Source organism: Leptosomus discolor, chromosome 1, assembly GCF_034619465.1.
Source record: "Leptosomus discolor isolate bLepDis1 chromosome 1, bLepDis1.hap2, whole genome shotgun sequence".
Lineage (NCBI taxonomy): Eukaryota > Metazoa > Chordata > Aves > Leptosomiformes > Leptosomidae > Leptosomus > Leptosomus discolor.
This window is the reverse complement of record NC_141391.1, coordinates 131714487-131730530: the sequence shown is the minus strand read 5'-3', so window position 1 is coordinate 131730530 and position 16044 is coordinate 131714487. Positions and strand designations below refer to the sequence as shown.

Sequence of the window (16044 nt, the reverse complement as noted above, 5' to 3'; positions counted from 1 at the left end):
TAAGGCTGGCAAGAGCTGAGTGAGGAGGGTATAGCTGAGTGGTACATATTTGCAAAGTGTATTCATAGTTTTAGGATGAACTGTGCTTTACAAAAGCCTTGAAGGTGTCACGGAGTGAAAAGAAGGGCTGAGATGTTCACCCCGTAGACCATGTGGAGTCATACTATACTAAAATAATGTCTTCGTGCTGCACAAGGTGTAAAGTGGATGTGGACTATACAGTAAAGTTACCCTCATCAATCTGTACTCAACAAAGAAATGAACATTTCACTTTTATTTATTCTGGGGTGGGGGTGGGGGGAGAGATGAGGGGGCTGTTACACAAAGTCTTCATTTAAATGCTGCTGCTGTTCACCCAGCTCTCCTCTGGCTCAAGGCCCTACTTGTTTAGCCAGGTCTCAGCTCCTCTTAAGACTTAGGCAGCCTTGCTTTTCAAGTCCAGCCTTCTCTGTGGGACTATGGATGCAATCCACTGAGCAGTGCACTGCTTGGCCTCTTCCCATGTGTAGCGGGGCATGTAGCCAATATCCTTCTGTGCTTTTCTATAAGAGAAGGTGAATGGGGTATTCAGTAGAGTGACCAGGTGACGGTTGGTGGAGGGGATGTATCTGACAAAGGGCCGGAGCAAAAAACTCACAATCTCCAGCAGCAGCGAGAAGTAATACAACATTGTCAGAGGCATGGGGAGCCGGGGCTCAATTCCAAACCCCAGGTCTCTGGTCAGCTCATAGTTTAGATCTGCATAGCTCATATGAGGAGTGTCATCTGAGATGTAGTAGAACTGTCCCCTGATGTGCTTGGCTTTCTGTGGGACTTGCAGGGTTTTGGCTGCCTGCACATGTGCCCAGGCAATGTTCCCCACGTACACGGGGTTCACCAAAGCCTCCTTCCTGGAGAAGCGCAGGTAGACATTTTTGTTCAACAGACACTTATCCAGATGACCTTGAAGAAATGGGCATCCTTCTCCAAAAATGTACATAGATCTCAGGGCACAAGTCATCAGCGTGCCACCATCCTTAAGCACCTTGCCGTCTGCTTTCAGCACAGAATCCTCTGCCAGTCTCTTACTCTGAGCATAAGGAAACTTTGATATACTCTCATAAGCTGTATCTTCATCTCCATTGAAAATTGGGTCACCTTTACAGTTTGGGCCTGTCACTTCTATGGTACTGGTATATATGAAGTGCTGGACGTTACAGCGGACACATGCCTCCAGCAGCAGCTGAGTACCTTTAAAACAGAAACATGCAAGTCAGTCTAGAGCTCCCCAAGCAGGAAAAAGTGGGCTTTTTAGATCAGAAACAGCATCTCTGGCCGGAGCTTGGCCAGATCTCCCCTCTCTGCAGCTGGAAGAATCCTGTCCTGAGCAGCACATTCTACGAAACTGAACCTGCTCTGACTCTGTATTTAAGTGGTATTAGTGCACCTGCCAGAGCTAAACAAGGATGAACACTTGGTCTGAACTACACGTGGTGGGTTTTTTATGCCAAGAGTCAAATTTTGCTCTTGCTTAGATTAGCGTGGGTACTGACCACAGATTCAGGGGCTTGTGCCTTCTTGATTGGATTGACTTGGCTTAAGACAGAGAACCTTCAGAAGCTGCCCCTCTCATTAAGTACCATCCGTCCTGTATGCTGAAGCCCCCGTTTTCCAGGCTTGAGGATGCTCTTGGGTGGTTTGCTAAGCAGGGACAGAATTAATGTGGAACCTGAAGGTTTGCTCCAAAACCAGCTTCACCCAGTGGAAGTCTATCCACTATTCCATTGGCTTCAGAGGAGGGCTCGAAGAGAAAGATCGTATGTCAGGACAACGCATGATACCGTATAGTCAAAGATCATAAAGTAAAGTGCAGTGAGCAAAGTGATGCTTGTGTATGTATGCCTCTTTTTTTTTGGCATATTCTGGCTTTTACTTGCAGTAATACAGGATTTCTTACTTTTAAAATCCTATCATAATACTTTCATCAAGGGGAGCAGAGGCAAACTGGCAAGTTCAAGGTGTTTCAAACAGCCAAGTGGGTTAAGCTAGGAAAGCACATTCAAGGGGCAAATAAATACCTTTGTAAGTTGTGTTGTTTTAATTGCAGGTAGACTCTCTTCTTCTGAGCTTTGAGGCAAAAATTGCCTTATTTGTTGCGCATGGTGTAGTGAGACAGATTACATGTGAAAGGGCCAGTGACTTTGGATCAGAAGATACAGCTCAAAGACATTTGAAAATGTCTTTGGCAAAAGAACATTCAAAATGACTGATATGATATCAGAAGAGTGTGGCCTAAAATCAAACACTAGCAGTGAGGCACATAAATGATCTAAGAAGTCTGCTCAGTCTTTTAAAACAACAACTAAAGGCAGCACAAGGCAGAGCAGGCTAGCTTTGCTAAAGAGAATATAATGAATGAAAGAAGTTAAGAGGGCCAAGGAATATTGGCAGCAAAATATGGACCCATTAATGAGTGAAAAATGGGAAAAATTATTGAACTCAATATTGTTAAGGCACCACAATTCCTTTTTTAAAGTTTGAAGAAGACAAAGAAGTTGAAACAAATGGAAAATAAATCTGGATGAGGCTTTGAGAAACACTGAAGAAGTGCAAAGAAAAAAAGGGTTACACAGCCAGGAATAAATTCACGTGAAAAGTGAGTTCATGCAAGTCACTGTGTTTAGGTGACACACAAGCCCGTGTCATCTGGGAAATTAATTAATTAATTAATTAATTAATTCTATTCTTTTAATAATTAATACCTTAATTCCTGCATCAATCTGTTTAGAAAGTGAGGGAAAGTAATAAAGTGCAAAAGGGCTAGATAAATTCAAATAAGATAACAAGTTTTTTAAAAAGCAAACATTTGGTATCTGTTCAAGATCAATTTCACCCAAATAAAATGTCTTTCATTTGCAAATCAAAGTTGGATGTAAAAAAATGAAAATGTTCTTACAGTAATGGGAATTTTAGCATCTTTCACTTAGCATATAATAAAGTAAATCTCCCATGGAGCGGTCTCCAAGTTTTGCTTGCCCACAATCCCTTCTGGCTGAGGATCTGATTCACAGAAGGTTATTTTGTTAGGATTATATTTAATTATTTTCTTAATTCCCTTCCTCCTAAAAATTTGCTTCCTTTCCTAAAAAGATTTTTGTACACTGAGGCATTGTGTGGCATGTGAGACAGATGAAAGCCCTGCATCATGGCAGGTTTAACTTGTTTGCTTCTGTTCTGGTTTGTAAGCATCCACACCTGGTTCCCTGACAGATTTGTATTACAAAAGTTTTGGGGTTTAGGAGAAAAAAAACTTTCATCCTGCAAGTCCATGAAGTACTTAACAGTGTCTTGGCTGGTCAGAAAGCCAGAAGAGCATCAGAATGGAAATTGAGGGAAATAAGAAAGAGGACTGCACTATTTATTGACTAACCTCAGGGTCAGTTTGCTCTAGGAGCAGGACAGGTGTGTGCTTTCGTTCTACCAAACATTATCAGCTAACCCTCATGGGCCCAGTGGATTTATTTCACCCCTGGGCAGATTCTGCCCGAGGGGGAAATAAAAGATTTATGAAAGCCTAGATATTTTGTGCTTAAGTCTAAACCTGACAAAAGGAATGATGGGACCGACTTAAATAAACTCTCTGGCTCTGACTCCATCTCAGAGCTCAAGAGTTTTCTCAAGCTTTGGGGACATTTTAATATTTCTTTGTTTTTTTGTTGTTAGTTGTTTTTTTCCCCATGGGTTTAGGCAACACATTCTGCTGTGAAAAACAGATGGTAGCAGGAGTATGGTCATAAAGAGAGAGCTTTAGAAATCCTTTTTCTGAACTACCACCCCTCTATATTTATTTTCATACTACCCAATGCACAGGTTTACAGGAACTTGCCTTTCTGCTCTTTCCTCCTGGCAGGGACCTAAGAAGTTGCCTGCTGGTCTCTAATTTGTGGTTACTGACAATTTGTGGCTTTGACTGAGCAGAAATGAAAGGGTCTAGAAACTGAATGTACAGGCAATGACCCAGGCTGAAATGACCAAATGCCACCCCACTGTTTTTAAGGTGCATGTAAGAGACAACTTGATTACAAAGAACATTCTCTTGCGCTGAACGCTAGTGAGTAGCCAATATTTGTAAAACTGATGCCTGTAGAATTATGTTCCTTATTTTTCTGTGACGAAGGCTTGTATCTGTGGCAGAAGGGAACAAAGAACCAGGGAAATTATTCACACAAATAAGTACACCTTCCCCAAATCTTCCCCAAGGAGCTGAAGCAACACAGCGAGGGAGGTCAGTGTGCATGCTGGTTAGGCATTACCAGTTCTCTGAAAGACTTAGAGCGTTTTGGGATCACAGGGAGGGGGATGAAGTTGTTCTTTTAAGAAATATATTTAAATTTCCTGGCAGCTGATGCCACACAGGCCATTCCTAGGCCAAAAACTTCCCTCTTCATCTGACTTTTTCATGAAGAACAGGGGCTCCTTAGTAGAAATCACTGGGTGAGAAGTCACTGAAACCCCTCCCTCCTACAACCTTGAGTTTGTTGGGGTTTTTTTAATGATAAGCTCAAGGTGGGAGAGCATCTGCTCTCTGAACGGCATTCATGCACACACAGACATAAAGGCAAATGGGAGGAAAAGGAGAAGAGGTGGAAGAAAATGAATAGGAAGCGGAGGGCCACAGGGTCTGGGATGTTAGCAATGCAAGTTTGCTGTAATTGCAGCCAGAGACTGCAGTGTTTGTAAAAAATGAAAACTGTACGCAGGCAGAGATGCTACATGGGGAGGGAGAAAAAGAACCGATGTCTCAGGTGCACATTGGGATTTCGGAGGTGAATCACTTCCAGAAAGGTTCCCTGAGCATGGGATTATGGCTGCCCCACTGAAGGCAGAGACTGCGCAGATCTCAGGATAGGCATATGTGAGTGCCAACAAGAGTGAATGATTCTGCAGTGCCCTGCAGTGGAAGACCAGTGCACGCTGGGTGTGGAGAGGGCCAGAGCTGCACGGGGCTGCACATATGCATGCTTTGCACTCACAAGCGCAGCTGTGCAAGATGCAGAACAACGCAGTTGATCTAGCTAAAAAAACCAGGTCAGGTGCTCCCTTTTCTGAACAGATGATGATAAGGACATAGTAGACACGGGTGTGAGAAAGGTTCTTCACCTGCTCACCTGTTACATTCACTTCCCAGAGCAGCTGCTTCTCGATGAGGCCCAAGGTGTCAATGATGGAAGCTGTGTGGATGACGAGGGAGACCCCCTGACAGGCACGGTGCAGGAACGTCACATCTCGAATGTCCCCTTCCAGGATTTTCACCTCAGTCTTACCCTGGAACTCTGCAAGGGCAGCACAAAACAAAGCCGAAGACTTTACGGGCATCCTAAGATGAGCACTGAAAGGAGTGGTGAAGAGCTGTGTCTGGTGCTGCGCTTGGGAGGCGCTGACTGCCCAGGCACAAGAGCAATATTTTAAGGCTGGCAAAACAGGAGGTGTTTTCCCATGGCTATATTGTCAAGTACTAGTTACAGTGCTATAGAAGTCTATGTTGCATTACCTACTGTATTTTTGGAGCCAATATTCAACACGGGTTTTGTTTTGTTTTAAAGAGAAATCTTTCCCACTGTCAGGAAGGGCCTGAAGCTTCCTTCAGGTGTGACTATTTTAAAGTTCACAGGAGGACTAGCTTTAGCTAGTCTGGGGACTGGCTATTTATAAAAGCTTTAAACCAAGTATACCAAACGGCCAGGCACTGCATGCTTCTGTCTTCAAGGTGATGAATGGTCTCTCGCCACCCACAGCATGTGTGCACAGAGCTGTGTTCACACCTATTTTCTGCCCCTTGACCTTGCCCATATTGCAGCTCTTCTAATACATTACTTAAAGTTCTGATACATAAGTACTTTGGCCAGGACTTGCTGTGCCTCTTCTAACTCCAGCTCCAGCTCCATTTCAGTGTCTGCGCTGTGGGGTCATTTTTAGCACGCACATCTTCCTGGTCCAAATCTGAACTCTCAAGGCTGCTCGCCTGAGCTACCTCAGCCCTGACTTGCTTTAACTCCTGCTTTTTAAGCCCTCTCCCTTTCCAGCAGCTAATGTTTGTGAGCCCGGTGCAGTCCTAGGTCTTGGAGCCATCCTTCCCCCTGGGGCAGAAGCATCCTTTATACAGCCCAGAACTATGCTGACAAAATTGAGCGGACACAGGCTGATCGCCTGGAGAAATTGATAGTCCGAGGCAATGCTGCTCTTCTGGGAGGTATGCTCGCCTGGCTGCAGCTATACCATGGGACAGGAGAGGACTTTCTCAGCAGGATTTACAGCTTTTAAGGAGATGGTATCATTACAGCAAGTCCTCTCTCAAGCCTCTGCTGTAGCTGCGCTAGAGGGCTCCCCAGGCACAGCTACCAGGAAGGGACTCCGCAGCACAGGCAGATCCTCTGTCTTCTTCCAGCATAATCAAATGACCATTTTAGATAAGAAAAGAACCTGATTAATTTATACAGCTTTTAGCCTCAGCCGTGCCTGAAATCTCATGTATCCTAGTCCTTTGTCACCAACTCCAAAGCAGGCAGCATTTCATCCCATGACTTTAATGGAGAAACACTAAGAGAGACAGCTGCTGGAATCCGGAACTGAGTGGGAGTATCTTTTTAAATGGTTTTATCTCATTATCTCTGTAGCATGCTAGAATGTCATCCTGTATTAATTTAACAATTATTCTGATGCAACAGGCTTGAGGGTCTTTTTTTTTCTCATCACAGTCAATTGGTCTGAGATGTGAAATTTGTCAAACAGTTACAAAACTGTTACTAAATCTAGAGTTACTGCACTCTCAGCACAGTCACTGCCACATGCTCTCTTACACTTTTTTATTTTACAGAGTGCATTCATTTCCTAGGGCTCCGTTTCCAGAAGGTTTACACTGACCTCTACTTGTGTGGATGCAAAAGTGTCAGGCTATGCGGCTAGGCTTTTTCTTAAGCACCTGGCAGTTAGATTTGCTCTAATAAACATTAGTATTTGTACAGCCCTTAGGTTGATGTTCTCCATGAGTAAGGCTTTGTGGGATTGCAATAATCCAAAGGATTGAAATACGTGGTTTTCACAATGTAAATTCTGACATGTGACTCTGTCAGAGTGGTCATTGCCTGGGCAGGAGTTAAGAAAATTGAACTTTTTACACATGAAAATCAAAGCTTTCAGGAAAAATAATACAAAAGAAACCTGTCCCTTATAAAGCTGATCACAGGGATAGTTGGTATCAGTCACTAGAAAGCTTCTGTCTAGCTGCTTTGTGCCTTGTTTGGGCTTGCAATTTAAGTTGTGTGTGTGATATAAGGCAGGAAAGCTGCTCCTCCAGTCCACTTCAGGCAGCAGAAGTTGCTGTGTTAATGGACCTTGTTCGTTTTACCAGCATCAGCTAGATGTCAGGAATCAGCAGACTGATCTTGTTTTGCTCTGGGGGAAGAGAAAACTACAGGTGATCTTGGAAGCAGAGAGAGGAAAGAAGAAATAACTGACAGACAGGTTTCAGTCTGAGATGGACAGCAGAGAGAAACTTGATTCTCATCTGCACAAACCATTGCTCAGGCATCAGAAAAGCACATATGTGGCAGGTGGAAGAAGGAGAAAAAAGTAAATTCAACTCAGCTCTCCATTTTTGCATACAGTGATTATGAGAAAGTACCTACCCCCTGGGAAAGCTTCTACTTCACCAATGGTTTCTGTGTCCTTTGAGCTGTAAGCGATGCTCCCTGCTTGCTATGGGTAGTTTTTGCTTGGAAATGCAATGATTACTCAATAAAATTTGGTGTCCTGTTGTGAGCATGTCTGACTCAGCAATGCAGTCAGACTATTTGCCCTAAACTGTCTTTCTCTTTTCTGTGTGGTGTTTAAAGTTCAAGCAAACAGCAATGTCTGTGGGACTTAGCTTGAATTTCTTAATGCTCCTTTATAGAGGTTCTAACAGCTGTGGGGTGGATGGTGGAGAAAGGCACTCCTCATGAGAGATCTCTGCTTTCCTGGTTGACTGGATGTTTCATTAAAATGGTCTACTTTGTGTAGAGGAAAATTAAAAATTGCATCTTATTTTCATTTGTAAAGTGTGAAGCAATTTATTGGCTTCTTTGCCCAGGGCAACTGAAGTGTTTATTCTGTTCCAATTTCAGCTACTGGGATGTTCTATTGCTACTCTGCCTTTCTGTTTTGAGCGCAGTGATAAAGGCAAATGAATGTCTGCAACATTGAGCGAAAAGCCAGGAGGAAGTTTCCCAGAGCAGGAACTTTCCCCCAGCAAAAGTCCTGGAAAAAACACCACATTCTTTCTCCCTCTACTTTCCTTCTACTTTGGAGCAGCAGTGGGTTAGCAGTGCAAAACCACCCAGTGCTCAAGCACCACACAATCTATAAATGTCTGTCTCTCAAAAATGGCATGAGACAAGGGTTCAGGGGGAGAGGGGGGAGATGTACAGAGGGATGAGACAAGGGGGAGTCTGCTTTGAAACAGTGAGAAATCCTCTTGAGAACAACCTAGGAGTTTCCAACTTTTCCAGACATGCCAGTGCAATAGTGAACAAAAAAAAAGTATTGTATAAGTGGAAGCACAGGAAAGGCAGAAAGATAAATTTGAAGTGGAGATGGAAGGTAGGAAACCCAAGGCACCAAACTACCATGTTCAACATGGCATTCATTCTCAACCACACGACGTAACTGGGTAGACTCCAGCTCACAACACTTGGCATTGATTGGATCATCCTGGACTCCCTAGGGCTGTGGAAGACCACAAATATCACTTTTGTACACAGACTGAGCACAATGGTCAAGGTCTCAGCAGGAAAGCTGCTTGGACAAAAGAGGAGCGTCCCTGGCACAAAGAGCTGTAACTTGCACATACTCCTCTCTCTTACTACCCACAGCCCTGAGTCTGCAAAGATATTGCAACCAAAAGGTGCTCCAGAGCTTAGTGAGAAAGAAAACAACCCAGCTCTGCTCCTGGCTACTCAAGAAATCTAAACAACACATGCTAGCAAGTAAAAGTCCCTGCAGTAAAAATAATTGCAGGTCAGAAGACTCCAGCCCCAGTTTTTGCAGCAGCCCTACGTTTGGAATAGGAGTCACTGTGCTAGAGAATGGCTTGAAAGAGCATGGCAGGAAAATATGGCAGGTAGTCCCAAGGACACTTGAAGAGGTGTAGCTAGAGAGGCTGGTACAGACAGAGGAACTGCCAGTCAAACACATCTGAAATGCCAGCCTATTGTTCCTCCTACCTGTTTGTGGGGGCAAAAAAAAAGCTCTGGTAACTGATTTTTCCATTCCTTCTGTGCTGGTCAGATAGGCAGCAGGAACGTTGAAAGAACAGGAGAGGGAATGTCTGGACAGTGTTCAGTGGAAGAAGGAGGGAGGATAAGGAAAGAAGGCATAGAGCTTTTCTATTAACAAAAAAGGAACAACAAAACCTTTGCTGCAGCCCAGTCAAGATTGTGCTCACAGAAGTTGTTCTCACTCCCCAGTAAGCTCCATTATCCTCGTAAACCCCCCCTGGCCCAGAGCAGCGCAGATGCTTCTGTTGCTGCCTCGCTGCATCAGTGGTAAACCATACGGCCACCTGCTGCTGCGAGCACTTCAGCCTCTGCTGCAGCTGCAAGTTTTGTCACTGTGGGAACTGCTTGGAAATCAGAGCAGGAAGGGCTGCTGCAAGGCTCAAGGGCATCTAGCAAATCCTCAGTGAAACGCTGAATGGGATTTAATGAGAAGGAAATCCAAGTTGCATCAAACCATCCTAAAGGCTTGTGCAATTTGCACCAGGTTTATGGTGCACTGTTACTAGTCTTTGATGGCACTTAAATGCTTTACAGAAAGATTGTGGCTCTTTATCAAATTGTGTGGGGTTATTCCATAAGGGTTCCCATCTAGTTGACTGTATAGAGGAAGAATAGTCTTGAGGTTAAGATGTGATGGAGAAAAGCATTGTCAAGTAAACGTGATGTAGGGATTTAAGAACTTGATTGAATTTATGTTCCTACATGCCTTTTTATAGATGTGCTCAGGATCCCAGGAAATGAGACATTTAAAATATAATACTCTGAGCTGCTTTCCCCACCACAGACCATTTCTGACACTGGACATATCACTCGTTTGTGCTTCTCCAGTCCATTCAAGAAGCCAGAGTCCTGACTTGCCCTCTGCAAATGGGTTCTGTCTCTTCAGCTAGCACAACAAGGCTTCTGCTCTCCAGGCAACTGCGATAACATTAATAATAACAACAATTTTTTAAGATAACCTCATCACAACTCTCAGCTAGAAGACCACTATTAACCAAACTAATCACAGGTTGAAGTGATTTGTACCCCCAACTTTGCCACTGCCTTCTAGTGTAGCACATCAGAGCCCAGGACAGTATGTTCTGGGTTATACTGTGCCCTCCCCCCCCTCCTCCCCCCGCCGCCCCCCCCCCCACCCCCCCCAGCAATGCTTTAATTTTCCTTTCCCCCAAGCAGAAGTGTGAGATTTTTGCACTAATTTTGCTCTGCAGGTTTTGATGTAATAGAAGTCAGGTTGAAGGCAGCTTGTTTACTGCATGAACAGTATATACATCTCTCTTCCAATCTAGAGAAGCCTCAGGGTCTGGCAAAGAAAACTGCTGCTTTCACGTTTTACACATGATTTCTGTGCTGGAGGTAGAGGGAAAGAAAAAGAAAGACTTCCTTGAAACAAAACCTCTATCTGCAAAGCTGGTTTGGATGAGAGATAAAGACTTTCAAGCTATCCACATGAGACAACAGCACATATATCCGCAACACATAGTCCTCACGAGATGGTACTTACTTCCAAATCTCCCAAGTGCTTCATTGCTAAAGGCTTTGTCCAGCAATCGGATCTCAGCCAGCGCCTCCTCTTCTTCCAACAACAAGTGGACAATCCTCTGGCCAAGAAATCCTCCTGCTCCTGTCACCAGACAGCTTACCCCAGCCAGGGACATTTCTCTGGGTTCCTCCTTGGTGGTGAACTGGCTGTCTCTTGAGCTTAGAGCGGCTGGTTCACCTCGTGCCTGAGGAAATGAATACATGACATCAACCTCTGGAGTCTTCACAAATCAAAGTGTGTTACCAGAAGGACAGACTACTGGAAAACAAACTCTAACCCCTACATTAAACAACACTTTTTAAAGCATGTCTTACTTTTGCTAGCTATTCCTATTCAGAAGTAGCCTACACATTTTTCCATGCAAAGAAAGAACTCTTTACAAACTATTACAAACTAAAGAAATTAGCAATATGAAAATGCTCAAAATCAACTTCAATGCCAAACAAACCCCACAAAAGTTTGCCTTAATCCTTCGTTCCACCTCTCTAGCACTCGAAAGAGTGCTGTGGGGGAGATTTGCCTATATTTATATATCGCAGAGCACCACCTTGGTCATTTTGCTTCCCCTCCCTCTCACGTGCCTCCTTTGCTGCAAACAAATGTGATGCTTCCACCCCCACCCCATCCCTCAACCATGAATGTTCTAGATATGGCAAGGTCTGAGCCCAGATGTGATCCTGTGTGCCTAAATCCTCAGAGGGTAAACCCTTGCGCTGATAATTCTCTATAGCTGTACTTGCTCGTGTAATACAGTGTTAATATGAAGGAAGAGAGCACTAAAATAGCAGGAGTAGCTGTTTATAATGGTTTGAGAAGTGGACTCTGATGCTGTAGTTTATTTGGATACTGGACTTCCCCATTATTCCCCATGGGTTTCTTACTCTCCGTGCAAGACTGAAAACTAATCTCTGGGATTTTGTGTTTGTTCGGTATTCTCAAGGCATTCAAAGTGATAAAATGGTCTAATATACCATTAAAGTTAAATTGAAGCTGCAGGAGAAAAAGATTCACCTCTGAAATGTCTGGTGTGAGAGTACCTAGTTAAAATAAGGCTGTGGCTGTCTGTTTGTGCCTTTACAGCGAACTGTGTCATTGCTTTTTGCATCTCCAAAATACAGGGGAAATGCCCAGGTGTTGTGTTTCTCTCTAGGATTTCGTCCCAGTTCTAGCAAAACTCCTTTCTAGTGTGAGATGAGGGCAGGGCTTAGGTGTTAGCCTGGAGCTCCTAATACCTGCACTGCCTTCCTGGGTCTTTGTGTACTGTCAGAACATGCTGGCTGGAGCTGTATTTTCTCCCTCTCTCTCACACAGGGATAGGCAGACATCCCTACCAAAGCAAGATGAGAAATAGCCACCTTAAGTGAGAAGGAAGTTACAAAGAATCCCAGCAACACAACTAATTAGAATGAAATCAGAGGGATCACTGATTTCAGGCACAGCTGGAATGGATCTCTCAAAATGCGTTACTTGCATTCATGTGACTAACTCCTAAGCTCCCTTTCTTATTCTGTCATGAATTTTGTTCACACATTAAACAGAGCCCTGGAGAAAAGCTATAGACGCAGCAGCCCTACATTGTTACTTTTTTAGAGAAAAACTGGGCCTGCAAGTGACAGGAATAAAGCAAAACCATTTCTGTTGGAGGAGGAAATTTCTAGCTGACACAGATGACAAAGTTATGGCAACTGTTTTAATCACAGCATCCTTGAAAATCCTTCCCTTACGCCAACAAAGCTTTAAAAAAAATTGTTATCAGTGCTTCTTTCCTTGGCTTCTGTCAGTCAGGACCTTGACATTGTATGTTCTTATCAGAAGCTGCTGCAAATTAATTTTGTGCAGTGAATGCATTTTGCAAGGAAAAATAACTGACCAAAGCCTGCTGCTGCAACCGGTGTTCTCCTTTTTACTGTTAGAAAGGAAATAAAATGCCTTAAAGAGGTATAAAAACAGACAACACAACATAGCCTCTTAGGATAGAAAACATTCCCCTACACCAAGCTTACCTAGTAGAATGACCAAGTTCAGTAGGCATAGTGCTGTACATGAGAATATGAGTGCTGCATGGGGGACTGTAGGGCGATTTATTGCTGCTGTGCTTTTGTCCTCTTAGGTAGTACTACTGGGCCAAATGCTTCGCCTAGTTTGAGAGAATTTTATACATTGCTGCATAGCAGCCTTCATTTGAACTGCCGCTTGTGGGTGTCAGGGATCAAACAGCAGCAGTTTGCTCAGTTCAAGCACAGACCTGCTGATGCTTCCTGTGGTCTCACCTAGAGACGTTTTCACCTTCTGTTTCTTCAGGAAACTGCTGTGTGGGGTTGCTGGGTGGCACGACAGCTCCTCTGTGCTGCAAACAAGACTGGCTCTGGTGTTCCCTGAAGAGGCAGATGCTGGAATGGGCTGTATGCCCCAGAATGGTGTCAATGAGCAATGAAGCCAGAGCACACCAGACTCCTGACCACCAGGAACAACTTGAAGAAATTCAGAGCTATTGCACGGGTCTGGGATTTGCAGACTAAAACATAATTCAGCAGCATCTGAAAAGTTTACCATCTCTGCATTTTGTGTCAAGGCGTAGTCATTTTTTGAACTGTGTTGTTTTCTTCTCCTTGATTTTATCGTAAAACAAGGCCTTCACGATCTGATCTTTTGCTGATGGACACAGAGGTGGATGGTAGAATGGGCTGCATGCCCAAGAGTATCATTTTAGAAAATCAGAACTTGCAAATTTTGGCTTGTGTTGGAGAATTGCTATACGTTAAGTAAGTGCATAGTTTAGAACATGTACAATCCAGAATGTCCCATCACAGCCATGTTCCTAATCTGCTGGTCCAGAAACAGTGCTGCTCCTCCAGCTTTATTGGTGCTTACTATGATCGAGATACTTGGGGGCAACGTCTGGCTGGTGTTAGGAGAACATGTTTTCTCAGCCTTGTCATAAGGAGAAAAAGAGATTGGGTTTTTGTAGTGAAGATGAGAAGACAACAAGAGAGAAATAGGGAAGGGAAAATTCCCAGCAGCATTGAGGACAAACTGAATCATGGCACTGGAATGAATAAATACAATAACATTGCAGAGCAGGGAAGTTTAAGGTAGGATAAACTATACTTTTACAGAAGGCGATGATTTAATTGTTTAATCATGCAATCAGGCAAAAGAAGCTATCTATGAGTAAGAAGAGAGGAACAGATCCTTTTGTCCAGAAAAGAAATCTGGTTTGGGAAAGGAGTTCCTGGAGTCTTTCCTATTGTCCAGACTGATGAGAACTGAAGCAGAAAAAAGCAAAGACGTGTTCATTATTTTAATTGGACCTTTTGCTGCCTAAACATAGAGAAATTGTGACCAAAAAGCCATAAAAAATCCCTGTGCTTCTCATGTGAAAAAATTAATATGTTTCTTACCATCATACACCTGTAAACTCAAAATGCCTAGATGCTGGCAGCTCTAGGAAAGACGGTGTCCTTTGAGATGTAGATTTACTCTAGGAAAGCTTCTGCCCTTCAGGGTGGGAGGCACTGTTCCCTCCTGAAAACATTTTCCTCCCTCTTCTGATTACATACTAACAAGAGGCAACAAGACTTAAATACTTCACTTTTGGACATCTGGGCTGAATCAAACTCTGAATAAACACAACTTCTCATAGTGGGGAGCAGTTTTAAGACACTTTAATTGAGGTGTGAAGATAACCTCCTTAAAAGCCCTCAATGTTTCTGTGTATTCAAACACAACAAAGAAAATATCCCCTATTTTAGTAGTACCCGAATTCTTTTGATAGAAGGGAGAAAGCAATTGTAAACTTTTATTACAGGGTCTTCAAGATCAGAAAGACTTACTTGTAGCATTCTTTGCTATATTAGACAGCATGTAAGTTGGGCAACTAACTAGAAACAAACATTTAATCTCATTTTCTCTTTTGTTTTAGATAGAACTGTGTTTCCTCAACTGAAATTGATGAGTGAATTATATATTTAAAGGCCATAGAAATTTACACCATATGCCAAAGGAAAATGTTTATATTTGGGTCCATTTTGTAGATAAACTATCCTTGTAAATAGACTGATTCCCTGTCCCTGCTACATCCTCCAGGGATGTTGGGAGGCAGCAGGGTTTGATTAGTCCTTAACCCACATGTTTACAATGTCTTCGGGCATAATTTTTTTGGAAGATTTGACCTTGCTTGAATTTGCATCAGAGATATTCACAATAATCAAATAGAGAAAGGAGGACAGAGTGTAGAAAGGGGGCATGAGACTTTGGTACACATTGGCACAGGATTAATACATACTGTAGAAATATTCCAAGTCTTGGAAAAGTTGTAGGATGGGCTTGTTCAATAGACTCTGAGCCTGGTCGAATCCTGTGAGTTCTTCTTTTAAGCTCACTCATCAAATAGCTTCCTTTTTCTGTCAGAAAATGTCTTTCTGCAACCTCTTTCACAGAGATAGAGGTTCTGCCTCTGCAGCTCCATGTAGTTGATTATGGCAACAAATTTGTACAGCAGGGTACAGATGTAATGTGTGGCTCTTAGTTTATGATTCTGTGATGTCCCCCAACAATTTAGATTGAAAAGAGCCTCTGGAGGTAGGTCTCTGACCCAACCTCTTCTCAAAAGTTGCTCAGGACTTTACCCAGTCTCCATCTCTAAGGATGGAGGTTTCACAAACCTTCTGTTGCAGCATCTGACCACCTGCAGGGTGAATTTTTTCCCACTAATTTCTCACTGGAATTTTCCATTTCCTTTCGCCTTTTTACTGCACACATCTGAGAAGCTGGGCTGCATCTTCCCTGTTCCCTTCCAACTGAGCAGTAAAAGATAGTGATGTGATCGCCTCTCCCCCTACCTTTAGCCTTCTGAGGACTGAGCACACCCAGTTGTCTCAGTCTCTTCTTGTACATCCTTGAAGTCCATCAAAGTGTGCAGTGTGGTATTATTCCTCAGTCTTATCTGCCGGGCTGTCAGTCTGCTGGCAAGGTTTATTATTACTGGAACAGAGAGGAAGGCCTCCATGTGAAGGACTCTGGAAGATTACTGCGGACACTGTTATCTCTGCAAAATTCAGGTCCTAACAGAGTAAGCTAACAGGGCTACCTTCGCTTTTCTGCCTCCTTAAGGCCAACTTAAAGTAGGGCTTATGCAGAAGGTCACTTGATAGCACGGCTCCTCCTGCACATGCCTAGGAAGTGGGCACCAGGGCATCTGACAGTTGC

General features: G+C 43.5%; 1 protein-coding gene across 1 annotated transcript; it reads right to left on the bottom strand.

The window, feature by feature from the left end:
• Window positions 1-415: 415 nt before the first annotated feature.
• LOC104351289 (3 beta-hydroxysteroid dehydrogenase/Delta 5-->4-isomerase-like) lies at window positions 416-10951 on the bottom strand. The gene is made up of 3 exons (XM_086464797.1): window positions 10798-10951; window positions 5148-5312; window positions 416-1230 (listed from the first exon to the last, which is right to left on the bottom strand). Exons 1-3 carry the CDS (start codon window positions 10949-10951, stop codon window positions 416-418), a joined length of 1134 nt encoding a protein of 377 aa, XP_086320923.1.
• Window positions 10952-16044: the final 5093 nt, after the last annotated feature.